This window comes from Lichenostomus cassidix, chromosome 3 (genome assembly GCF_008360975.1).
Source record: "Lichenostomus cassidix isolate B80296 chromosome 3, HeHo_3.0, whole genome shotgun sequence".
Taxonomy (NCBI): domain Eukaryota; kingdom Metazoa; phylum Chordata; class Aves; order Passeriformes; family Meliphagidae; genus Lichenostomus; species Lichenostomus cassidix.
The window spans coordinates 105,445,771-105,473,119 of NC_139483.1; the positions used below are offsets into that span (position 1 = coordinate 105,445,771).

Below are 27,349 nucleotides of genomic sequence, written 5' to 3' on the forward strand. Positions count from 1 at the left end.
CAATGTGACACGGTACAGCTTTAGTTTAAATAGAAGCTTTCCTGCAAATATAATTAAATAATGCTTAAATAACGGAAAGATTTCTTGCAAACTGACAGAAATGGTCAGTGTGTAAATGGCTGACCATGATGTAAGGATCTTACAATGTGAATAAATGAAGATACACATATGGCTGTTTAACCTAGCAGGAGAGAAATTAAGAGACTGAGAAGAAAAAAAATACTGTTTTCAGGTACTGAAGAGGTCAAAAGTCAAGAAGGCAGTGAAGCGAGTGGCACAGCTTGAAATGAAGGGTTTCTGCTGTTAATACTGAGGTGGTAGGGAAAGAGCAAGGAAGGAGGTGTTGAATTAAATGAATGAAGGAAGGGGAAGATCAGGCCCACAGATGAAATCCTAAGAGTTGGAGAGTTGTGGAAATGAGCAAGGTTATTTCTGCATGTACTCTCTTCAAGCCTGAGCTGTATTTTGTGCTGGGTTCAGATGATTTTCCATATCATGGGTACATGAATTATCTATATACATACATATATACATTATATATACAGATAATGTGCATATACACACGTATAAAAACATATACTGTATATGTACATAATACATAAATCAGAAGGTAGTGACTGCACAAGGGTCAGATGAGATCCCTGTGCTCGGTGTGAGCGACACATGAAGTGACAGGTGGGGACACACGTGTCCTGCAGGGCCAGGGACCAGCAGATTGCTGGGGCAGAGGGAGAAGGAGTGTGAGGGCAAGGGTGTAAAAGCACACGTGAGTCCATAGCGTGCAAGGACTACAGAGCAGGAGTCAGTGTGTGAAAGGAGATGTCCTTGAAGAGTCAAGTTCAGCAGATTGGATGGGCTTGGTCGGCCCAGAGCCAAGGACAAGCATGGACACGGGAGGGAGCGGTGGAGGAGAGGCAAGAAAAACCTTTGCTTGGCTTGAAGCCAGCTCACATTATGTCTCCATCTACGGCTTCAAACAGGGGATTCGAATGCAAAGCTTGACTAATGGAAAGAGATCAAAGTGATTATTCTTTAAATCAGTTTCCTCCCTGCTGGCCCTTGAGCAGGGCTGGTGTGACAGGCAGCCAGGAGCCCCACGAGCACCAGTGGCCGTGGTGTGATGGCAGTGCCAGAGATGACACAACAGATGGAAAAGCCCTAGGGCAGGGAGGTAAAGCAGGTGTCAGTATTTTCTGTCCTGGAAGGTTACAAAGGTTCACCTTCATTCATTTTTAAACCAATTTAGTTAATCTGGTGCAAATCCTTGTGTGAACACATTAAGAGCTGACTTGAGATAGACCAAAATGATGGAAACCTGCCCTGCAGAGACTTAAGGAGCTTAGACTACTTAGTTTATCCCATAGAAGGTGAAGAGTTGACTTTATTATTTTCTGCACGTCCATATGTGAAAGGGAGAGATTTGATAGCAGACAGCTTTATAATCCAACAGGGAAAAAGAAACAAACTTTCTGGTGGGTGGGAACTGAAGCAAAACAGACTAGAAATCAGGTCTACAGTTTTTCAAGGAGGGAGTGAACTAGGGGAATAAATTCCTTGGGGATGGAGGGACTTGGTGGACAGCTATCAGGAAGCCTTGAAGGCATCAGTTTCTTTCCTTCAGCCTCAGGGCTAGGGTAGACACTCAAGAAAGTTGCTTCCCTGAGCAGCCCATGTGAAACCCACATTAGATGCCCATGTTAGGTGGACAAGGACTTGCTTCCACCTGCTTTATGGTTCACTGATTTTTTAAACCAAATTACCTTCAAGAGTGTGGTTTTAAGCCTTACCACAAGCACCTGTTTCCAGTAGATTTTCAGCCTTTGGCTTTCAGCAGATGAAGTGAAACTGGTCATTTTTGGTTTCTCAGTGGCAGATGAAGGACAGTAGGAGAAGGAAACATCAATTCTGTCATGGTAGAGCATAAACAGAGAGCAGTGAAGGTGGGTTAAAAATGGGGTCTGAGGGACCTGAAGCCCCAGTAAGGAAATTCATCCAGAAAAAGGATGATAGTTTTTATAATTTGAACCTTTCTCCAGTATTCATACAGATGTGGTATTCAACCACACCCAGCACACAGGATGTATGAAGAATATAAACTTTTCTTCTCAAAAACATTAGGACAGTCAGAAAGTCATTGCCAAGAATATCCTTGTCTTGGGAGCTGAGGTGTGCCAGGTACTTCTGCCAGCAACAGGGAAGGCAGCTGACTGCTCACCACCCCCATCTCAGACCACTTTGACTGCCCACAAATGTTCCTGGTGCTAAATATACAGTGGATGCTGTGAGACAGAACATATCAGGCGATAGGTAGACTTTGTCCTAAAGGAGGAACAAGAGAAGGAACACTAGGTCAGTTCTCAGCTCTGTTGTTTTTCCCATTCTCTAAACAATTATAGCAATTTTTTTTAATGAGACATCAAGAATTAGATTACCAATTACTGCAATAGCTGACTTAGCAAAGTGTGTCCAGAAGCAATGTGTGAAACTTTATATTATGTGAGATTTTTTTGCATATCTGCTTGGGTGGATGTGAGTGCTGCTCCCTCTGAGTGCTGTGGGTGAATGCAGGAGATGCAGCATGTGGTGACTTACCTGGAGGAGCTGCTTGTGCAGTCAAAATGCATCTGCAGGCTCAGGGTTGGTACAAGAATCAGACCAGTAAAGGTGTGTCGCCTTGAATGCTCCTAGAACCATGTTGTTCAATCTTGTTATATTTCTTCCCTTTGATCACTTGTTGTAGATGAATTTAATTTCTCTGTAACTAATTTAGAGCATCATACAAGGCAGTTCTCCATGCTCATTATAAGGGACTTTCCTAATTTTTTTCATTTAAAGTTTGCCTCCCTCTTGCTTTTGCTTCAGTTTTATGAGTGTGTTAATTACTTTCAGTTATATTACTTGGAAACTCATTAGTGAATTTTTATTAAGCACATTATTTTCTGCTGTTTCTGCCATTTGTACCATTCCTCCCTTTTATTTTCCCCAAGTTTGAGCTGTTAAAATTTGAGGGACATGTTACAGAGGGAAAATTCTCCTGTTGCCAAATCATATTTTGCAGATGGGTTCATGTTCATCAATTCATTTCATGTTTGCATATTGCATATCACCACCATTGAGAGCAAAAGCCCTGAATGGGTGATGAGGGCTTCTGTTCTGGCAGTCAACAACTCTGAAAAATTACTATGCAGGAAACTCCTGTTTGACTGCATCTGTCATTACATGGAAATATAGAAAGCTAAAAATCACATTATTCTCCACTGTCTCCAAGACTCATTTAAAAGCAGCTATTTGGATCCCTGCCACATTATCTTTAAAAAAAAAGGGATGCCTGTACTTGTGATATTGTCTAAAATGAATCTTCATCCATGGATTGTTAACTGCACATCCCTTATGGTCAATGGCTTAATTAAATCAGATCCTGATGACCTTAAAACTAATTTAGCACTTTCATGCATACTCTTCTCTGTTTGATTCATGTCAAATACAAATGCAATGGTGAAATCTTACTCCAGCATTAACAGTTGCAGCATCCTGAAATGAAGCACAGTAGCTTGGTTTGAGGAATGGAAATTAAATGGAAGCAACTTACTCTGGCACAAAATGTGTGTTGCTGGTCAGTTAACTAGAGTAAAAGGAGCCATCATGTTGCATTACATTGCAGATGAGATGTGTTCCACAAGCTGAACAACTGAAGTATATTAACAGTTGCCTGCCCACAGTCACTATTGGATATCTCTGCACTGATTAGCAAGAATAATCTCATTGTATACTCATTAAAAGAAATTAATCAGTGGAAGACATCTCAATAAAGATGTCCCGAGTTTTTGTACCTTGGACTATAATGAGATTTGAGAGGCATATACAGAAAACAGAACCAGCTTTCTCAGGGCTCCTATCAATATTTTAAAACCTTAGAGAAAAGCATTCATTACACCATTTACCAAGTGGCTGAATTTGTAGGATGTTAAAAAAACCACATTTCCACTACTGCTTTTCTTCTACTTGCCAAGCTGCCTTTCTGTGTGCCCCAGCCTGCTTTCTGTGCCTGTCTGTGCTGCCCAGGGCTGCTCACCCTCAGCTCACTGCGCTGCTGTTGTCCCCAGGTACGACACCATCACCAACCAGTGGGAAACCATCGCGCCCCTGCCCAAGGCTGTGCACTCAGCTGCAGCCACCGTGTGTGGGGGCAAGATCTACGTCTTCGGAGGGGTGAACGAAGCCGGCCGAGCCGCGGGGGTCTTGCAGTCCTACATCCCTCAGACCAACTCATGGAGTTTCATAGAGTCCCCGATGATTGGTAAGCCATGCGTGGTGTCAGAGTAAATCTCTGTTGCAACAGGTATCTTAATGCCTTTGCCGAAAGCAAAGGAGTTGTGGGGTGGGGGGATTTGCTTATGTTGTCAGGAATACATGGATATACCAGAGAGGCAAATATCTGGATCTCCACTGAAGGCAATTGTCACTTGTTAGTAGAGACTAGTTACCGGCTAGAAGTGATGAGTTCAAAGCAGAGGAGAAAGTTATTAAGTATGAACAATTATCCATTTTAGATTAAAAAAATCTCCAAGTATAGTGAAACTTCATGCCTGCATCATGTGTTGCTCCATGTGGGTTCACAGCACTGCTCAAGTTATAGATTATCCCTCATGGGTTTGTGAAAATGCTGCCTGTCCTGTGGGAAGTGACAGGCATTCTGAGGTGGGATTTATCAGTGGTGTCCACAGGCATATGTGCTTCAGAGGCTGACATCTTCAAGACGTAGTTTATTAAAACTGTGTTTATTAGTTTATGATGCCCTTCAGATCACCAAACATAAAGAGCAAGACAAGAAACCAAATTTTCCAATGTACCAGCCAATGTCAGAGGTGTTGACTTCCTTCCAACATTAGAACAGCGCTCATAAGTTTGCAACTTACTTGCTTTGTGTAGTGATTTGCACCCTGAGTGTTTAGGCTGCTTTTGGAAATGAGATTTAGCGTTCAGCCTGGTGAGGATGCTCCTGCAGGGCAGCAGCTGACCTGGGTCATCTGCTCTGCATTGGGCTGTGCCAGTCTGCCTTCGGTCTGGCTGCACCCAAGTGGCCAAAGAGACAACTGGCACACAATCGTTGCAGAGAAACTGCTTTTGGAGTGGTTTGCCTTCACATCCTTGTTCAGAGAATTGTACAGTGGTTTGGGACCTTTAAAGGTCACATAACCCAAGCAATAAGCAGACACGTCGTTCACTAATTCAGGTTGCTCAGAGCCCTGTCCAACTTGACCTTGAAGTTTCCAGGGATAGTAGCAAGTAAGAAATTACAGAAGGACAGTTGTAAGGTATTCAGGTAAGGCCTAAGCATAATCACAAACTTAGAATAAGCTGCTCTTTCTGTTGCAGCAGCAGTGATTCCAACCCTTTTTTGGGGGTTCCCTGATAGATGAGGATGGGAGGAGCTGGCCCTGGGTGGCCACAGGCTGCCCTGCCCAGGCAGTAACACAACATGACATGCGTGCGATGCAGCGTGCGGCGCCCAGCAGGAGGGTGTTAGCGGTCAAAGGCGTGTTTATGTAAGACAGCAGCACAAACAGCCCCATTGCCTGGCTTTTTCCATCACGTGGCTACAGCTATTGCTGCTCCTTTAATCCACTGACTGACAGGATGAGGTTTTCCTGGACTCACAGCATATTGCAAAAATGAGTGCATTATGCTGAGTTGTATTCCTTTTCCTTGCCATAACAGTGCAAGGGCCACAGGAGCTAAGGAATCATCCCCTGGGCTCATTAGAGTCTAGCAAGTGTCAACACCATGTGTGTTTAGAAAAAATAATCTTAACCATGCAGAGCTGGGTTCATTACCCCTTGTTCTAAGAGATTTGTACTATTATTTCTTAATAGTACAAAAATACGTGAAAGATACTCATGAAGTTAAAAGATGGTATTTATGTTTTCTTGGTGTTAGCAAAGTTCATTAGGTAAGCCAAAAGCATAAAATATATGATAAAACAAGGAGTTCTTTGTTGGGTAATGTATAACGTCAGTTTACTTGCAAATAACTTACAATAACACAGAGTCTGAAAAATGGCACCCCATGGAGAATGTCTGGGAATGTGAACTGATGTGATGCCTAATCTTCACTACAAGGCAGTGAGAATGTTGGAAATACATTTTAGTTTCTCCAGCTCTACAGAAACCATAGCATCACCTGTATTTTTAAAGTATCCCCCAAAGAACTGGAGGAAGTGCCAGGTACAGTACGGTCTAAAAGAAAGAGGAAGTAGAAGGAGCCTTTTGCAAAATGGAGCTGGGATGAATCCTGACATGATCACTGCCAGGGTGCCTCTGACAGCCTCAGAGCCTTTTTGTGTTGATTTGTGAATTCCTAAGGTGTACCTCTGAGCTAAGGCAACTGAGATGTCTGATGGTGAGTTGTTACAAAGTCACCTTAGAGATCAGTGAAACCTGTTTGACCTCAAATAGGACAACAGTTTATTTAAAAATGCCTCAAGCATGCTCAGATATGCAACAGTAGCTGCAGGTATTGAAAGAAGCCAAGGTCTGTGGAGATTTTTAGATCAGTAGTACCTGTCTCAGTTCACTGTGGTGTTTTATGATAGTGAGTTGAACACAGCCTAGCACACATTTGAACCCAACAGGTCCATCTCTTTCAAAGCATTACATGCCAGCCTAACCCAAGGCAACAACTGGCATCAATCATGCCTTGTGTTTTGTCCAATCTGAGTGGAGGTGGAGCAGGCTGGACACTGACATCCTGCCTGTGCAGAGGAGATACAGACTGGGGACTGATAGCAAATCCAAGCAGCTCAGCCTCGGAATGGGCAGATGTTCCTGCAGCAGTGCAGCCCACAGCTGGATGCTACTGGGATAATGGAGCCTCATGGGGCTTTCACACTGCATGTTTTTGGTAAACCACTTTGCACATCCCCTTCTCTTCTTTTCAGATGTGAAAACAAAAGTCCTACATGAGTAAATGAACCTGGGCTATGTACTTGCAGCACCTGCCTTCCCATTTCTGGCCAAGCTGTCCTATATAGCTGTGCTAAAAATGTATTCCATGCCCAGCTTCCTGAGCTTTGTCTTATTTAACAAGATGGCCATAGATATGCTGAAGTCAGGGATTCTAAGTAAGCCTAATTACTTGGTCACTGCCTTTTAGTTCACTTTGTGCCTTCATGACAGGGCACTGAAATATTCCTTTTTCTGATACTCGGAACGATCAGTGTGGAATTAGAAGTTTTTATTTATGTTTCTGGATTGTAAGAAAAACAGTATTTAATTACCACCACTATTAAATTTTAAAATCTGGTGAGAACTAGAGAATAGATATCTAAGTTCTGTGAGTATTTTCAGTTTCTAATCCAAGTATCTAGTTCCTCACCATACCATTTACTCCTGCAGTGATATGTCTGACCAAAGTGGGACAATCACAGACCTAAGAATGCAAAACATAACTGGAAAACAGCACTGGAAGCATCTGTACATTTTTACTGCACTGTCCCGTGGCTTATTTTGGTTAAAATGCATAATAATGATAATAATTTATTTTTTCACTTTAGAGAGAAAATCAGATATATGTCTTGGCCCTCTTCCAAGACCAATAGTTTGGTACTTCTCAGGAAATGTGTCTGGCTTTCACCTGAAAGTCCCAAAGCAATGAGTGTTTCATCTGATCATTCAGTGTATTTTTCTTCCCATGTCCAGTTCTTAGTGGTTTTTGCCCTGCTAATCTTGAGTTTTTATCTCACCTATTTCTCCTCTGTATATGCTATGTCCTCCCTTCAGAATGATTTTTTCCACTGCTCAGTGTGTTTCCCTGTCTATTCTCTGCCCTCTGCCCAGCAAAATCAGTATTTTTGTGTTGCTGTTTATCTGATGTCCTCCTTTTCACTCCTACCTCTCCTTCATCTCCATGGCTGTTCTTTTTCCCACTCTCTCCAGTTCATCAACATCATGCCTGTAAATTTGATGCTAAAGCTGCCCTGCAGTGGCAGGTGGAGCCTCCTGCTTTGGCATGAGCCATTCCCGCCACACATACACAAAATGTGGTGTTTGCAGGTGAAGACACTCAACTTTGGGGTCTCCAAGGAGGGTTTGCTCAAGGGTCAGTGGGGAATCCAGTTGTGTATTTGGGAGAGATCAGCTCCCAGGAGAGCTCCGAGCCGCAGGGTGACATCCAAACCCCCGCTGTTCATGCAGCGTCTTCACCTGGGCTCTGTTCAGGATCAGACCACAGTCTCCTGATTATCCTATCCATGGCTGTGCCATTCTTGAAGTTGTCTGCAGAGGGTTCAAGGAGAGGAAGAGGCACTTACTTTTAAATGCAGGCTTAGTTTGTATTAACCAGACTTCTTTTCTAATCTGCACCGTCAAGTGCATCAACCTCCCCATAGAGCAGCCACACCTGTCAGGAGACAATTTGGTTGGAGTTCTGCCTGGACTGGTGGCACACCTGCCTTTTCTCCTCCCTGTAAAAATGTTTAACTAGCTTGTTTGTAACAACCTTTTTCCATATGAAGTGCTGCTCCCATTCATTGCAGTGCCCCTTCAGTCCCTGACCGAGTGCATTACTGGAAGGCACGGTAAGATCTCTGAGCAATCACAGGAGGGATGGCAGGACTGTGCTGCTTGGCCATGTAATGTGGGGAGAGATGTGAGAGCCACGGGCACACCCCAGAGAGCAGGCTGTCCTCCCTAGGTGAGGGGCACAGCAGCAGTTAAATCAGCAGCCCCACATGGAGTACAGCTCTGGCTCAAGCAGAGTGCACACTCCTTCCTCCTGTGACCTGTCACAGAATTAACCACTTTTCCTGTAGCAGCAGCAAAGGACAGTGATGTTGCCATGTTATCCACTTGGAGAGAAGATTACCTTTTACCTATTATTTCATTTACATTTATTCTGCCTTCTAATCTCAAGTGTGTTTGCTGACCTGGACAAATCCCATTTAAGATTTTCCAGCCTGAAATGGATTACAGTATCCAACAGCCTCGACACTTAAACTTTGGAGAGGAAGGAGATTGCTTCTCTGTTTCCATGCTTTCTCTCCCCTCTCCTCCTTTTCTCCAGCAGTCTTTTGAAACACCCAATGGCCCTGCTGTATCCCACAGAAGCTCTGACATGTAGAAGTCATGTTCACACCCAGAAGTATTGACTACCTCCTCTCCAGCTTGGTGCACATTGACCAAAACCAGAACCAACCAGAACATGCTTCTGCAAAATTATGCTCCCCACCAGCTGCCTTGCACTGTGACCGTGTTAAGGACTTCAAAAAGCAACAGAAATTGGAGTCTTCTGAGAGTTTGCATGAGAGTACCAAGCTCTGAAAAAGACACCACCATAGGCAGAGAGAGGGTAGCACCTGGGATGAAGGGAGGTTAAAGATTCAAGGTGGTTATCCACATCTGGGTATCAGGAATGATGACTTGAGATTTCCAAAATCCCAGTATTTGTGAACAATTTCTGTCCCTATGGTAACAAAACAGAAATAAAACCCACTGTTTCCTCTCTACACCTATTGAGGTGTCCCTCATATCTTTTTGCCATATCTTCATCAGGAACGAGACTTTTCTGTGAACTTCACCTTTCCTGAAAGAAACAGCAAATATTTTTCTGTTTCTCTATCAGACTTACTTGAGACCAATTTATGAAATTATAGCCAAAGACAAAAGCAGTAAAAAGACAACAGATAGGAGATGTATTGAAAAATTTATAAGAATCAAACACAATTGCCTCTTAAAAAATGAAGAGGAATATCAGACTGTCTGCCTATCCAGAAGGGGAAAAAAAAAAAGCCACTATAAAAATACCCAAGGGGTTTCCCTCTCATTCCTTAACAAAAAGAAATCTGAAGTCAGTGATTCAGTCCCCCGAGAAGTCACAATTTCTGCCATGAGGGAGCCCCAAATAATTTCCCTGTGAGATTTGAGAGCTGAGGGTTTTTTTTTTAATGCAAGAGTTTCATTCTCCTTCAAAACAGTGCTAGTCAGAGGAAAAAAAGCCAAGAAGATGTGATAATTAAATATGGAAAATTTCTGATGAGTGTCTTAAGTGGAAAAAATGTCACATATGCAAGTCTGATTTGGAAAGGGATGCAAGCTGGGTTGTTAGGACAGATAAGCCTTTCTGATGAATTATAGTGGCTTAGTGGCACCACGAAGAAACTGAATACTCCTTGTTCTATTTTATGGATGAATTAGTTTCTTCCCATCTGTTCCCAAGGATCAGTGACATTTTCCTAATACAGCCGTGGTTTTTTGACATATGCCTGTAGATACTCAGCGTAGTAGGAGCTCAGCTTTAACCCATCACATGGGCTCTGTCTGTTTTGCTGCCGGGTGCTGCACCCCTGCAGGTCCCCCTGGGCATGTGCCAGTGTGGGGTGGGATGAGCTGAGCCAGACCACCCCGTGGCCATGCTGGGACAGAGGCAGACAGCACAAAGCCATTCTTTTCCTTCTAGTTTTACTAGTTCAAACTCAATTAAGGAGATTATCTCTCTTCTGGAGATGTTCATCAGCTTTTGCTTAACTCCTGTCAAATTAAATCTCTGTTAAATATTTAATGGAATAAGGTAGTTGTAGAAGAACCTCAGGGTTACAACACATCGTGCAAGAGGTAAGCAAATCCCAAAATAAAGCTGCTGGATCTGGTTTAAGCCCATCCTTTTCTGTGTTCCTAAAAGGACACAGTAATAATGCTGTAGATTTGGGAGGAACATATAAACCCCTTCAGTGTTATGTAGAGGCTGCTAGCAGAGATATAAGAGCACAGTAAAGATGGCTTCTCACCTCCTCTCCAGTTTCTGCCCCCAGGTCCCCTTGGGAGGAGGTTGCAGGGGCTGAAACCAGCAGAACTATGTCCAGGCTGATTCCCTGTTGGAGGTGCAAGAGGATCAACGTTTCCTGAGCATACGAAAATGCAGATTTTGGAAAGGCTTTAACTTACAACTACAAATGGAGAATTTTTATGTGTCCCCTGACCCCAGGATGGCCTCCCAGGAAACATGCACTTCACACCCTGAAGGGCTGAGCCAAAGGGCTGAGGCTCCCTCTTCTTAGAGAACTGTTGTGCGGCTTATTTTAACTCAAAGCAATGTATTTTCCCATCTTTTGTTCCCAGACACTGCTGATTGGTTTCACAGAAATGTTGATTAAAAAAACTGTATCTCATCAAGACAGGCATCATCATGAGAAATTTCAGCCCAACTGGCTCATATTTAATAATGTGCATATGGCGTGCTAGCAGCATAAGGGACAAGCCAATTAATTAGATTAGAATTATTTTATTCAATAATTTATGATTAGTTTTACTAATATTTCTAATAATGCTGCAGCTAACAAGAATTTTAAAGCATCCTCAGAAAATCTGATTGAACTTGACTCAGGATGAGAGAGTTGCTTAATTTCAAACTCCAACCTCATACAGTTTGTTGTTAAATTACAGGACTGCTTGGAGATAGACACACATCTGAAAATAAAAATGCAGGTGAATTTGTGAGACAGATAAAGGTGAAAAAGAAATCAGGTCTCAAAAAATTTTCTGGAAATGTGTGGGTGACCTTCCCAAGCAGAAACACAATATAAAAGAGTATCAACTATTGGATATTATTAAGGGGGTCTCTGTGCTGTGGGTTTCTGCTGTACTTAGCTGCTGCAGAAGCATAGGAAGCATCTGAGCTAAAATTTGCAGCAAATCAAAATTCTGAAACAATTTGACATCTTAATTTCTTGTGTAACTGTGGAAGTTTTGTGGTGACTCCATTAGGCTTCAAGAGGGGATAATTGTTCTTTACCAGTTTAGAGGGAGGCACATACTGGGGGATGAAGAAGTGATGAACTTTAAAAGTGCCTTTGAGAACTTGGAGAGAGGAGAACAAAACCAGGAAAGGTTTCCTCATTTTTCTTTCCCTAGCCTTGGAGGTTTAGAGAAACGTGACTTACCTATAAATAAGGGGAATGTATAAATAAAAAAACAGTCTCCAAACCTGAGCTTAAAACTGATCTCAGTGTTGCTTTCCATTGACAGATAACAAATATGCTCCTGCAGTCACTCTCAATGGGTTCATCTTTATTCTTGGAGGAGCTTATGCACGAGCAACCACCATCTATGACCCAGAGAAAGGCAATATTAAAGCAGGTCCCAACATGAACCACTCCAGGCAGTTCTGCAGGTGAGAAAAACCATTAAAATGGAATTACCGGTGCCTTAACATTTTCTGTGGATAAATAAGCTACTACAAGTGAAGGGGAGAGGGGAAGGGAGGTGTGAACCTTTTGGGGTTTTCCTCATCTCTTTTCTGTACGTGTTCAGGCACACAGCATTTCCCAAAGTGTACATCCAGCAGTCTGTTATGGTTCATGTGTCTCCTCACATTCAGGCACGATGCATCATGGGGAGGGATGTGTGTTGGGCTCCTCCAGTGATTACAGGAATGCTGCTTTCCTCAGTTTGCCACATGTAACTAGAGGATGATGAATGCCCTCTGTAGGAGAGACCACCATAATGTGGAACATGTTTTTGCTAACCAGCTATAAGATCCTTGAAAAACAAAGAATACTGAGTAAGCACCACACACCGATATTAATTACTATTATTTATTAGGTGCTTTTGATTGCTTTTAGGGCTCGCTTCCCTGATTGCGGTCATGAGTTGAACAAATTTCACAAATTGTCTGACAAAAATATAACTTGGCACCCATTGCAGGTACTGGCAGAACATAAAGCCTTTTTAAATAGTTTTACATGGCTGCTACTGAAAGAGGGGCTTGTTTCAGGCTGTACACAGCCAGCCCTTCACAGAGCAGATTCCCATGCTGGGGAAGGGCTGAGCGCTTCGTTTCCCTGGAAAAGCCACAGCTGTTCTCCAGAAACTGCCATAGGCACCAGGTGAGGGTTTGTTATCCATGTCTGGTGCAGCAGCACCCTGAGGCACTGAGCCCAGCCAGCATGCAGGGGATGTGCCAGGCAGTGTCCCAGCAAAACACTGGCTGGGGCAGGAGGAAGAGCAGCAATGGGGCACCAGCAGGGCCCACAGCAGAACCACATCTTCCAAGTATTCAGCCAACTGCACCTTGTTCCAGGGGTGTCCCTGGCCCCCCTCCTACTGTTGGAAAACACCTCCATGTTTTAGCTTGTCGGATTTAGCTGCTCACTTTGAGGCCGATGAGAAAATGCCTTGTAAGAAAGCATGCTCACTCTTTCTCTTTTTGCTGGTTTTTCTCATTTTCACCTTTTTTTCCCTTCCTTTTATAAATTTAAGGGGCGCCCTCTCTTGGCTGCTGGAGCAGATATTGCTGTAAGCAGAGGGGTTGGAGCCCCAGATCCATTCCAAGCCAGCTCCCTCCCAGTGGCCGCTGCCTTGTTCCCCTGCTCCAAGGGCACATCCTCCTAGTCCCTCCACTTTAGCAGGAGGCAAACAGGACGAGGAGTGCAGTGCTCAGGCAGCATATAATGCTATTTTCTCCTGAAAACCAGAAATAACAAGTACAGTACCACTCAGGATTAGAGCCCTAAACTGTAAAATGAAACATGAGGGATGTGGACATTTGATACGTTCCTGCATCTTCCCATCCATCAGAGAGAGGGATGAGCTGCTCTTTGAACATCTTGGGTTTGTGAAAAATAACAAAATCTGTTAAATATGCAAGAGAAATTGCACGGCTGATTTCAACTGCTGGCTGAGCACCTCACCTGAAAACTTCCCAGGATTTCTGACATGAAGGGATGCTTTGCTCTGCACCCTGCAGAATAGAATCCAGTGGGAGACCTTGCAATGCCCCAAGGAAAGTGAACTGGTGACCTAAATATCACGTGGTGTTTAGGCACCATAATAAACTGTCTTTGTTTAAGTAGAATTTGCCACCTGTCTATAAAAAGTAACTTCAGACTTTTGGATTACTTTTTTTTTCTAATGCCTAAAGTGATAGTGGACAAGAAACCTACATTAATAACAGAATAATCACCAAAATTAAAAAGTACATATAATTGGATTCAAAAAAGGCATCATTTCAAAGATTCTTGAATGTGCTGGGAAACAGTCAAGGAAAAATATTTCAGCCTAAAGGACATGTAAAGCCTGTGACAAAACCTAAATAAATCAGTAGGTATGGAAATAGGGAAGGTGGGAGGGGCAGCAGTAACAAATAGGTTAAAAACCTGCTGCTGCTACAGGAGGCTGAATGAACCAGTACTGAGGGCTAACAGGAATAAAAAGAAAAGCACTTTAAATCTTTGGGGATCAAATTTGTAATTTTAATCAGTTATAAAACTACTGCTGCTGGGACTGATGAGGTAGAAAAGTAAAATACAGACCAATTGGGTGGGTGTTTCTCATCTGTGTTTGGAAGGCAACAAGGAGGTTTGGTTCCATATTTTGCTGTGAGGGACCAAAAGCAGTCACTGTTGTCAGCAATGAAAGATGGGAGTTCTGAAATTATGTTCTCAGATTCAGCAGCCCAGCTGTCTTAGACACAGGTGTCTTTAGAGACTTCATTGAGAAGCTGATTGAACCACTAATGTTGATTTTAATAACGTTTCAAGTTGAGGATGGATCAGGGCACTGCCAAAGTGTTTCCGTATTTCAAAAAGGTGAAAAGGAGAATTTCAGTGCAGCAATTAATGCTGCAAAGTACCAGCATCAAGCTAAGTGGTCTCACTTAGCCTCATGTTGGTCCTCTGCAAAATACCAGAGTGGTTAATTTGGGATTTCATCAACAAATAACTAGATGCTAATAAAATAATGAACATCAATCAATGCACTTTTCTGGAAAATGAGGTTTGTTAAACCACCCTGTTGTCATAGAATCATTTAGGTTTGAAAAGACCTTCAAGGTCCTTGAATCCAGCCATAAACCTGACACTGCCAAGTCCACTGAAGGTGTTGGGAAGCCTGGTTCTTTGTTTTGGTTTGTAATACAGCACACCTGGCTGCTAAAGACAACTGTGATGCTGTAATATACTGCAATTTCTCCGAGGTATTTGGCTGGCATTATATGGAATTAACAAGGCGCACAGTAGAGAGATTAAATCTGCTTCACTGACAGATCTCAAAATGCAGTTGTTAATGAGAAGATATCATTGAGCAAGGCCACTGGTAGCAAGCATTTCTTATTCTTCAATGCTATTTAATACATCTACCAACAATCCGGCTAATATAAAACCTCTCCTGATAAAGGCTGCAGGTGGCATAACATTTGTTGGGTACAAAATATTACAGAAGGAGCCATTTTAGCAGCAACTTGAATATCTCAGTTCAGCTGTCTCAAGCTAGCAGGGGTATTCTAAATACAAAGTAAGACATGGAGGAAGCACACTCATCAGCCCTGCTCCCTTAAAAAGCCAGGCTCTCAGAGGAGGACTTAAAGGAGGTCACTCAGAGCAGCACAACATGAGCTGGCATCACAGTGCTCTGGATAAAAGGTCAGTGCAGTATTGGAGATATAAAACAAGCCCTAACACCAAAATGAAAACAAGCTGAAGCTGGGCAGAGAGAGTGGTGCTGCATACAGCACTGGAGAGATGAGCGCAGGCCCTGGGTCCTGCATCAACATGTGAAAATATCAGCAGAAGTTCAAAGGGAAGCTGCCAAAATGACCCCAGATTGCAAACCAAACCTTTGACTTGAAGCTCAAGGAGTTTATCAAAGAAAGGCTGAGAGGTGACTTGATCACTGGGAGCAAATGGAGAAGATTTCAGTCTCACAGACAAAGGCGTCGCAGGTTACAAGGGCTGGAAAGTCAAGCTACACATCTTGGCCTTGAAGTGAAGCACTTTCCCAACAGCAAGGATAATTAAACAGAGGAGCAGCAAGGGAGGGGGTGAACTCACCAACACTCGCTGTTTTTAAGAGGAGATTAGATATGTTTCCAGGAGAGATGCTGCCTGGGGAAATGTCCATGGCCTGCGTATACACAAGCTCAGATTAACTAAGCACAGAGGTCCCTTCTGACCTTAGCCTGTGCATCTATAAATTCCTCATTCCACTCATTAGCATGGATCACAAAAAACATGGTTTAAAAGCAGCAACATAAACAACTTAAAAATTAACTGCATGCTATTGATCTCCTCTCACCAGGAATCACTCGATAGTGAATTTGCTGGGAAAAATCTTGACCGCATCACTTTTATTTTTATCTGCTTTGTTTCTACATGTTAGTGATGAGGGAGCATGATAGCCTCGAGCAGAGGGAAAAGAAATGTGTGTGACATTCCCTGCCTGTGAAAAATTAAAGGTCTGTTCAAATGGTTTTAATATCAAGTTAAATTACTTTTAATGAAAAATGAAAAATAAATGGTTCGGGTCTCCAGCTCACAATCAACAGAAGAGCAAATTGAGGATCATTTTCAGATTAAGCCCAGCGATGGAAGTCAATAAGAAATTCATGCTGATGTAGAACTAACCCTTTGAAAGATGGTGCTAAATGAGAAAAGAGCTATAACAGGCCTGGAGCATTTTAAAATTCACTGAGAGGTTGAACACCTTCCACACAACAGGTGAGGGAAACATTTGACATTTCCCAAACATCAGGCAAGTGAGAGCTTTTCACCACACACACCCATCTCAGTTTGGCAGCCTCTGCTCATTTGCAGAATCTTCAGATGGTGAACAGCAGCCAACAGGAATGAAAAGCCAGGATGAGAGGATCACACCTTGCTCTGCCAGACACCTCCCTCCAAAATGACTTGCAGATATCACTCCCCTTCAGCATGGCAAGGCCTCCCTTTGCAGACAGGAGTTCTCCCTTCCTGCAGTGCCCTTCAAGGGTTTATTTTTCCACAAGTGAAAAGAATACCAAATGCATTCCTGTGCATGATTAAAAATTCCATATTCTGCTTGCTTAGGATGCAGGCAGTGTGCAAACAGGCTTGTGCTCCAGAGAGCCTCCACGGGGCAACAGCAGCAACATGGTGGTGCCAGCAATAATTCCAGAGAAGCTAATTTAGTACCAGCAATTCCCAACAGACACCAGAAAAGCATTTTCCTCCTCCTCCTCTGACTGCTAACCAGTAAGATTTATTAGATGGTTCTGCTGAATGGAAATCTTTAATAAAACTTAGGCTGAACAGCACAAAACCAGGGTCAGTTTGGGGATTATTTTGCCTCCCACCACCTCTTCTTTCTAAGTAAGGCCTTGTTCTTGAACAGCAAAGCATGGTGCATTCTGTGCTGACCTGCCAGGCATTACTGACCTGCAGCACCAGCTACAGCCTCCCCAGGCTGGCTCCTTTCCTCCTTGCAAAGTTCATGGTAACTCCAGGCACTGGAAGGGGTCGGAGCACAGCTTGTTTGGATGGATATTCACAAGTGCAGCTATTATGGAACAGAGTTCCTCAATGGCCACGTGCTTCCCAAGCCTACAGATGTGAAGGTTGGTGTAACAGGCAGCATTTGCAGCTGGAGGCATTTGTAGTCCAGAAGGGAAAACCAAAATCTTCCAGCATATCTGGAAGGGAGCTGTAGGCGTGGGCCTGTGCTCCATGGACAGCAGTGAGAATTGCTGCAGCAGACTACAATAATTTCTGTAGGAGCTGATGACATGAAGGACTGTGGTGGGCATTAAAGCATAACTGATACAGACAGAGCACTCAGGCCATTACTGATGTGCTGTGGACTTTGGAGTAAAACACTGCTGGTTTTCAGCAACAAGTAACGATGCCACATGATGGGTTTGGATCATTAGCAAGGGAAAGTGCTCACAGAGTAGGGCAGAATATAACTGGAGCTTGGCCAAAACACCCACACTAATAATCCTGCTCCGAGAAGGGGCATGATATCCTCCTAATTGACCATGACTAATCTGGACCCTCATTTATCCATCTCGTTGTGAGGATGACACTTCTGGCAGCAGACACAGCCACCCGAGCTCAAGCCTTCACCGACATAACAACCTGGCTGCCAGCACAGCCCTCTCAGTGCTGGGGGCTGTCAGCACTGCCACCAAACTGGGGACAGCGCTTTGGCTCCCGACTGCCACCACCCATAGGCACAATGCCAGCGCTGCCTTCTGCTCCGGCACTGCAACCCTCCCTGCAGGTGTCTCAAAATGGTCCCTGGTTTAAAAGAAAGCTGAAGGGGCACTTGCAGCTCTGCCTGGCACTGCCCAGAGCTGTGTCCCGTGGGGGCTGGAATTCTGGAGGCTTCCCTTGTCCTAACACCACATCTGCCCAGCTGATGAGTGTCTTGGAATCAGAGAATGTGCTGAGTTGGAAGGGATGCACAAGGATCATCAAGTCCATCTCCTGGCCCTGCACAGGACAACCCCAAGAATCCCACCAGCATCATTCAGTTCCACCTCCAGTAAAGCCCTCCTGAAATCTTACGGCAGGAAGGAAATTCATCCACTAATAAATGCAGTGATTCTTTTTTTTAATTTCTTTTAAGCAGATCCTGTGTCTGCCTAACTTCAAATACTCAGTAATATTTGTGGAACTGCTTATTTGTGGAACTGCTCCAAATAAACGAGTGTGCTTGTGCATGCATGGCCAGGAGTGAAGAGGGAGAAGAGCATTGTTTGAGGCCTCAGAAGATACTAAGTTTCAGGCAGTCAAAAGCGTACTATAATTCAGCCATTTCAAATCTTTTGCAACCCTGAGAGCTACAAGACAGAATTTTTTAAAATTATTTTTTAACATTTCCTAATGAGGTTGATGTGATCCTTAGGATTGAGCAGGAAATTTTAAAGCAATAATAAACAAAATTAACATTTGTTGTAGTCCCACTGCTTGATGATATGTCCAGCATGTCATTGGGAGAGGGAAGTGGTGGAGCAAGAGTATTCATCTCTCAAATGTACAGAAAAATAGACAGTGACATCCTCCACTTCCAAAGCTTACTGCCCATCAGGAGACTTTCATCTTCTCACTCTACTCAGCTCTTGTCAGGCAGCACTTCTGGTTTCCACAGTTCAAAACAGACACAGACAGACTGGAGAGGGTCCAGAGGAGGGTCGTGAAGATGATCAAAGGGCTAGAGCGCCTGCCTGATGAGGGAAGACTGAAGGAGTTGGGTCTTTTCTCCCTGGAGAAGAAAGGCTCAGGGGACCCTCACAGAGTATTGCAGCACTAAAAGAGCAGCTACAAGGAGGACAGAAACTCTCTCTTCACAAGAAGCCACCGGGAGAATACAAGCGGCAACAGGTATAAGCTGCAGGAGGAGAGGCTTCATCGTGATGTAAGAATTTTTTACAGCAAGATCAGTCATTCACTGGAACAGCCAGGGATGTGGTGGAGTCTCCATGACCAAAGGCTTTCAATGTGATTTCAGGACGCAAGATAATCTCATCTGGTGTCCCTTTCCAACAAAAGGTTGGACCAGATGATCTTTCACTTCCTGCCTGGGTTCTATGACTTTTTGGTTCAGTGATTCAGTTTGTCCATCAAGTCCTTTAACAGGCAGCTGTCAGAAAGAGATCTTGTCTGCCATTTGCTCAGGCTGAGCAAGGACTGAAAGGTGGATAGGCAGGGGAGATGCAAAGGGTGTTTAGATTACACAAGCACACCAGTCACAGACAGCCAGGTCCCCACTAGCCCTTGGCACCCCTCAGCCTTTCTTTTTTTTTTTGCATGGGATTTTCCTGGGAGTGTGGTCCAGAGCTTTGTAGAGGCCAGCAGATGGATAAGATGACCCATGGCAGTGTCAGGGGACAGTCACAGTGTGACCTTCTGACGCTGAGCATTGTTTGGGAAATGAAGGATGCCCAGGCACCTCAGGAGAATCAGTCATAGGGCAGGAGCAGCCTCTCTAGTGAACAGTAGTAATTACCTGCAGAGTAGAAAGCTGGGTCACTCATTAGCCTGCATGGTAATAATTTGCTGAAACTCATTTTTTTGGAAGGAGTGCTGAAGTGATCTGGATTTGGATGCCCATTACCTTCACCCCGAGCATTCTGCTGGAGAGGTGGCTCCACAGCCAGGGAAGTCACTGCCCCGAAGCCACCAGAGGGTTTTTGTCCCTGCAGCAAAGCTCTGTGGCACAGAGCTTCCTTCCTTCTTTTCCCAGGCTCTGACAGCCTGTAATCATTTCATCTCTCAGGATTAATGGCACCAAGCAATAAACTCACATCCTAATTATTGTAATTATTTCTTTCTTTGTATGTCAGCCTTGGTAACGATGTTTTTACAGCTGATGGGATGGAAGGGAGGGGAGAAACGAAATATTGTCACAGTAATGAAGAAAGAGCAATGAGCATACTCCTTTCCACTCTTCTCAAGGTTTTAGAACCCACTTGAGTTTTCTATTCCCTAAGGTTCCAGAAATTAGCAGTGATTGTCCTAATACTGCAGAGTAGCAGCACTTTAGGATTAAATTCCTAATTATCTTAAGCATCTACCTGCCACTTTAGCCCCAGAGATGCCCGAATGTCTCCAAAGTCCCCTGCACATGTAAGTACCCACTGTGTGCTCAGACCTGCCTATTTCTCCATAGCAGGAGCAGCTCACTGATTTGCTTAACCTCAGGCATGACTCACAAGCCAAGCATTATGCCAATCTTATCTCAGGGAGTTGCATACGGAGAGAGCAGAAGTTGCTCTAATCACCATTTAAAATTCATACAGTCTTCCAGAGGGTGGAATTCAGCATCCATTTCTTCCCCACTGTGTTAGCACCATGATGGGAACTACAGGGATTGAGCTGCTTGTCCCAGGTGCTGGGCAGGAATTCTTTCCAGGGCTGTAGCCCAGGTTCCACAGAACAAAAGCAGCACTTTCCCACTCACTGTAACCCCAAATCCAGAGCATGGGCTGGGGAGGAGCCCAGACCCAGATAATTTTGGGAAGGTTTGCTTGGTTGCTCAGCTGCTCTGTGGCAGCTGCAGCTCTCCCTCAGAGTAGCTCCTACTGAACATGTCACAGAGGAGACTTCACTGGAAGGCACATGGGTGGTTAAGATGCCACACAAGAATCTGCAAAGCACCCACGTCCCTGTTTAGAGGGAATGCCAGAGGGAATACCAGCACTTAAGGCTGGATTTCAGCTGTGCAGCACAGAGCCAGCAACAAAGGGCTGGTGGATGCTTGGCTCCTGTTCCCATAGTCACCTGCAGAGTCTTCCCTCTGGTCATTCCATTATTCCCATCCAGATCAAAAGCTCCATGCAGGGGAATATCATCAGTTAATGAGCAGTGAGTGGCAGACCAGCCCTGCATGTCAGTGTGACTGAGGACTGAGATCCTCTCTGTGTTGGTGTGAGGTGCTGAGGTGCTGCCATCTACACCAGCATGTCCACACCAGTAAATTAAAACTAAGGCCATTCGTGGGCAACAGATCTTGATCATCAGCACTGATGGAAACTGCCCCAGGCACTGTGCTCCACACTAATACTTGTTTCAATTGCCCATTACTGATACTTCTGCAGACAGATCTTCTTGGGAAATCTTTAGGAGTTTATTTTGGTTTTCCCCCTTGATCCAACAAAATTGATAAATTAACCCATTTGATTTTTTTTTTTTTTGCATCAAGCATTGTGTAGAAGTACTGTTTTAATTAGTAATCAGCATTTCATTAGAGAACCAAGGCAGCAGAGCTGCTTTGTAACGCAGTCCATCTCTGACATTAGACCCTCTTCCACATCCCAAACCATATCCCAAACAAACAAGCATTCACCTTCTTCAGCTTCACAATCAAGAAGGAAAAAAACTGAAACAAAACCAGCAACCACTATCCCAGGACCTCATCTCTAAACTCTCATCCTGCTTATTTCAGCAGCCCCTCCACCACATCAGGAGCCTGGGCTGGGACAATCCTTCCCCCTCTTCAGGCCAGATTTTGCAAGCTGTAGTTCCAGTCTGCTGAAATAGTAACTCGTTCCAGTCCAGAGATTGGCTTCCCATCCTTCAGCAAATATCCTAAGTCTAAAACTGTGATTTAATTTGCACATTTGTCTGATTTACTGGGTTGGCTGGTCCTGCAACCTCTGCCTCCTCCTGGGCATAGGGACTGAGCCTTGGCAGGAGCTCCTGCCAGGCATCTCTCTGCCACCAGCTCTGGCTCCTTCAGAGGTGGGCTCCTTCTCTTTCAATGCCATCTTTCAGGATGACACTTGCTTTACTCAAGTCCTTATTCTTCCCCATTTCTCCCTGACGTTTGAAAAATAATTACCCGTGGTTCAGTAAGTTCATTAGCAAACTCCCTCAGGACCCTGGGCTATGCATCATCCAGCCCTGCTGATTTGTGGATAGGCTCTAATCAAGTGTTTCAAGTCTCCCTCTCCTTCCTCCTCCTTTCAGATTAACAGTTATTTTGACAAGATTCTCATTATTTCCTATTTCCTGGCGGTACCCAGGGACTAGGCTTATTTGAGTCCTCACTGTTGTCATTGTGAGTTTATTTTTAACCTCAGGCTCTGCTTCTCCACAAGGACATCAGAGTCTTGTGTTCTTCAGAAGCACGTGGCTGTCAGTGCCATTTTAGTCTCAGTTCATCCTGTGTCTTCCAGCACTCTCTGGCTTTTGCCTTTATCACTTTTTATCCTTCTTCTTCCCACTACTTCAAAATTAGCCAGACAAAATTAGTTTACTTTTACCAAGCCTAGAGGATCACTACACTTCTTTATATCAAGGCCACCTTCTTGGTTACAATTAATTTGTCATCTTCCCTCTTTTTCTCCCTGCCATCCTTTGGCGGGTACATACTCTCTGAGTCTCCATTTTCCTTCCCAACACAATCATTCACCAGCTGCTCTCCGAATGGGCCCAGCCACCAGAAAAGCCACCAGCAACCCCATCCAGCTTAACCTTTTTGAATCAACTTGGAAGGCCAATCTGGGCTTCGTGGCAGACGAAAAGCAGAGACACCCCCACTTTTGGGTTCTCCCCATGCAGTGGGAAGGTGGCATGGAGAGCACGGCAGGCCCTGCATTGGCTTTCCCCACCCAGATGCCTCTGCCATGCTCTGCCATTCCCAAATGCACACATGGGAACACAACCCCATCTTCACCAGCCCAGTGCAGTGTCCTGCCTGTGCCCAATTGATGGAGAGGCTGAGGCATAAAGTGGAAAGTAGAGGAAGAGATAAGAGCAAGGGGCAATTTTTCTTTCAAATACCTTGCCCACCTATGCTCCTTCCCTCTTACCAGGAGCCTATGGACCTTGGATTAGCCCATCCCCATTATTCTTGATTTACAAGAGATATTTGAAGTCAAACACTTTCACTTTAAGAAAGCAGTAAGGTTTTTTGTCTTCTTTAGATGCCCACAAACAGCTGCCCTGCCATTCCCTCAGCTGCACAGCCCTGATTGTCAGATCTTTGTGCCCCAGATTTGCTTTCCCATGGACAGCTCTGGGGTGCACAAGGACAAAGTCAGCAGGACCTCCAGGCCACCATGCCAGGGCATGACCACAGAAGGGGCTGAAGCAATAGAACATATTTTGAATGTTTCTACCCTACCCCATCCCCCTATTTTGCTGATTTATTAACCAATTAAAGAGGTAAGAGCTTATTCCAGCTGAGGTAGTGGGAACCCCAGATTGCTTAGATTGGTTTTGCATGTGCAAAGTATTACAGGGACACACCAACCTGCTGCTTTTGTTGCAGATCCCATGTGTGGGCTGGAGAAACTTCTTACTTGGACTTACTCTGTTGTTTACACTAGAGACAAGCTACCTACCTGGCAGGAACACAAAAAGGATTAATTTTGGGGAGAGAAAGGGAGAGGGAAGAGAAATGCCCACGCAGCTTTGTACAAATAAGAAGTGTAGTCATTGTTTACCTCTTGTTACAGAAGATTGGGTTTGTTTTAAGCCTAAAAAGAAAATTGCTCAGTAAGACAACTAACTAAAACTTACTTTTTTTCAAAAAACACAGTGCTGTGGTTCTGGATGGAAAAATCTATGCCACTGGTGGGATCGTCAGCAGTGAAGGACCTGCCCTGGGAAACATGGAAGCCTACGACCCTAAAACAAACACGTGGACACTTCTACCAAACATGCCCTGCCCCGTTTTCCGACACGGCTGCGTAGCAATCAAGAAGTACATTCAGAGCGGCTGATGTTCCCAGGAGTTGGATGGAGAACTGTTTGTACCTGTTGAAAGCAGGCAGGAGGAATGCTATGACTTAAGGAACAAAAGCAGCAAAGCCAGTCAGTGAACATATTGCTCTAAAGTCTTGAATAGTGTCTACATTGAATGTAGAAAAATCATCCTCACCTTTTGGTGAACAAGGAGCAGAGAGCTCCGTGCTATGTAAGATATTGTAACTTAATAATGCAAGGGTGTCACTAGATGTTATAGTGGCACTTGTTCTGGACATCGGCTTTTGGTCAACCCAGGTGCAATAGAATTTCTCATATTTTTTAAGCTGGGGAAGAGAGGAAAAAATAATCTGCATTTTACTTTAGAGCTCAAGCTTGATTCTTAAAATAACCATGCAGATTAGTTTTACTATTACACTTTAGGCATCAATCTATTTGAAAGGTCAAAGTGTCCTTACCACTTTGATTCCTACATTTGTTTTTAATACATGCTTTTCAATACCAATGACCGAGAGAAATCTTGTGTGACAGATGCTTACGTTGATGTCAGTCTTCCATCAGATCAAACAAATCTTTCAGTTCTCTAGAGAAGAGCCCAAAAGCGGGGTGAGGTGGGGACTGGGAAGAAGAAGAATAGCCATTGGTAATAAATTCCATGTAAAATGATGAAAAAAAAAGGTATGTTGGGCTGGATGAGTTTCTGCTCCCGGTGATTCTCGTGTGGGCACACATGGCTGTGCCCATTGTGGGGTGGGGGCTTCTAAACCTTCTCCTGTGGGTTTCTGCTGATGCACTTGGCAGGGCTCAATTCCCACAATGCAAAATGGAAAAGGTTCAATTCCAGAGGCATTCTCCTGATAAACCCACTCTTCACTCCTGGCTGGAATCACAGCAAAACGCACAGCATAGTGTGGGTTTGCCACGTGCTCATCAAACACAGAAGATGCCTCCTGTGGCTACACACTCAGTTTTGGCTCTCAACCAAAATTCCTTATGTTGGGATACACGCCACTATCTTTTATGTAAAGTCTGAGAAGTTTTTTTTACTTTACTTTATTTTTCAAGTTCCTTCCCTAGGTGTGGAAGCCTTATACTTCTTATTTACAGATTTTAAACACATGAGTTTAAAGCCCATGGTAGAAAAATGCATAGACTTAAGCCCAGTGTAAGAGACTTCAAATTATTACTATGTAGAGTTGTAAGTATATGCACAGCACAGGGGTTATATTTTTATATATATTAAAATATTGTCTATCCAGAGAGCATTGTGATGTGGAAATTCTTTATAAATTTATACATCAAAGGAACAAATGGGAGATGGACCGGGTAACATAGAGGGGGCAGGGGAAAGAATCTTAAAATTCACCAGTAGGAAGTAACCCCAAGCTAAGGATTGTCTGATTTCCTTCCAAGTGGAGGGAAAAAAGTTGCCATACTTGCCTTTGCAGACTCAAATCCCAAATGCCATACCAGTAATTCAAGAAGGAGGGTCCTGTACAGGGTGTGGGTGAGATCTTGCATTCAATATCTAGTTGAATTTCATACCAAATACAATAGCCTTTTTATATGGAGGGAGGTCTGCCTACAGCTTTGGGGAAATCAATGCAGATGGTTAGCTAATCATCTTATTTTATTAATAATCATTTATAAAATAAAATTTAAAAAAAAAGAAATTTGTATCTTGCAGTATTTAAAGAAAAAGTGCTCGAGTCAGCTGAGTCAAGCTATAGGGTGACTCAAGCCTCTCATTTTGACAGTGAGGTTCCAGCCTTTGTTATGCAGTTGTTTTATTTATTCTTTAAAGAAAAGAAAAATAATAAGCACAACAAAATTATATACTAGTATGTCATTTAAAGTATTTATGTCAAACAGGGTGCAAGTGTGAACCTAAAGATTGGAGCACAAGTTTCTAACTGCCTGGGGCAGGACTAATTTTAGTGTTGGTGTGTGTCTACCTCCAAAGGAGGTGCTACCTGTCAACAAGACTGAAACACATTCAACATTTCCAATTTAGCTTATTTCTTCATTTCTCACACTGGAACAAAACTGGCTATTTCTGTGAATAATATTAAAAACAGGGTTATCTGTAATGGTATTGTATATAGTTTATGTTTACTGTTAAGTTCTTGTTATATTATAATAAATATATTTATAGATCTAGATTCAGCATCCAGATTGGATTAATTTTGTCATGACTGAACAAGAAAAACTCTGTACGAATGGGGACTTCATGTTTCAACCCAGACAGGGATGAAAATATACTCATTCCATCCAACTACTTTCTCTTGCAAATCCAAAAATTTATTGTTGATACTTAAATGCTCAGGAGCTTCCAAAGTACTTTCATTCTCATTTCAGAAAAGATTCTTAGAAGTAATTTTAGATTTTATTTTACAAGACTGTTTCTTCTTCATCCATTTTCCCAAGCATACTATTAAGTAAAGAACAGAATGGCTCAAGATAGTTTAGGAAATGATCTTGAAAAGAAAAAAAGAAAAAAAAAAACACTGATAAACAGCTTTTTTACTTTATTTCTTTAAATGAAAGTAACAATTTGTGTTGCACTGCTTCTGCAATGTCTAAAAGATGAAAGCTGCATTTGCCCTGTGGTCAAAATTCCCTTCGTATCCAGTGTGGGAGCTCTGTACCTCACTGGATACATCGTTCAGAGAGCAATTCCATGCAACAGTTCATGGTTTCTTTGATGTTTCATTAGGGTGTCATCTGGTAGTTGTAAAACTGGATCTGGAACAAAGATGAGCCAAATATAACTAGTCTCAAATACCACCACAGTGGAACATTTCAGCCGGATCTGAGGAGGTAATTTCTGTTCTGCACATTAACAGGAAGAGCCTAACATTTATTGAAATTGTCTCTGGTTCTTACAGAGTATTTAAGAGTGTGAACTGCAGTTTTTAAACATTTTAGTTTAGGCTTAGTGGCTCAGGTTGAATAGCCTGTGAAGATTACTAAAAGCCTTGCAATTCAATATTACAAAACCACGCTGCAGTAATCCAGACCAAGTAGGCTGAGTTGCAAACCTTTCATCAAGGCTCTGCAAGGATCTCTTACTCAGCACTAGTCAATAATACTTGGCGGGATGAACAAGACACAGACTATTTACTTTACTTGTATGTGGAAATTATTTTAGTTCCCCTCTGGGAAGCTGGCTGAGCACTTTGGCCAGATGAATCATGCGCACATATCTGCTCAGAGATTTTTCTTCTTAAAAGCTTTAAGAAATTTAGGGGACAGGCTGGCTCAGCAGCCTAATAATGATAAAAACTCTTTTGTTCACTCGTGTGACTCTCCCCTGGCTCACCTGGGAAGGAAAGTCATCTCCAAATGGGGCTGTTCTCCATGTTCAGGTAATCACCTACCCCTGACAATTTA

The 27,349-nt window shown here is 43.4% G+C and overlaps 1 protein-coding gene across 5 annotated transcripts in view; it reads left to right on the plus strand.

Moving 5' to 3' along the window:
* KLHL29 (kelch like family member 29) overlaps nt 1-26,118 on the plus strand; it is a 389,016-nt gene extending 362,898 nt beyond the window's left edge. For all 5 annotated transcript variants that reach the window (XM_085056969.1, XM_085056972.1, XM_085056970.1 and 2 more), the window contains 3 exons: nt 4,104-4,297; nt 12,018-12,162; nt 23,790-26,118. In XM_085056969.1, coding sequence (XP_084913095.1) covers nt 4,104-4,297; nt 12,018-12,162; nt 23,790-23,973 — 523 coding nt within the window. In that variant the 3' untranslated portion in view covers nt 23,974-26,118. The remainder of the gene's footprint in view (nt 1-4,103; nt 4,298-12,017; nt 12,163-23,789) is intronic.
* Nucleotides 26,119-27,349: the final 1,231 nt, after the last annotated feature.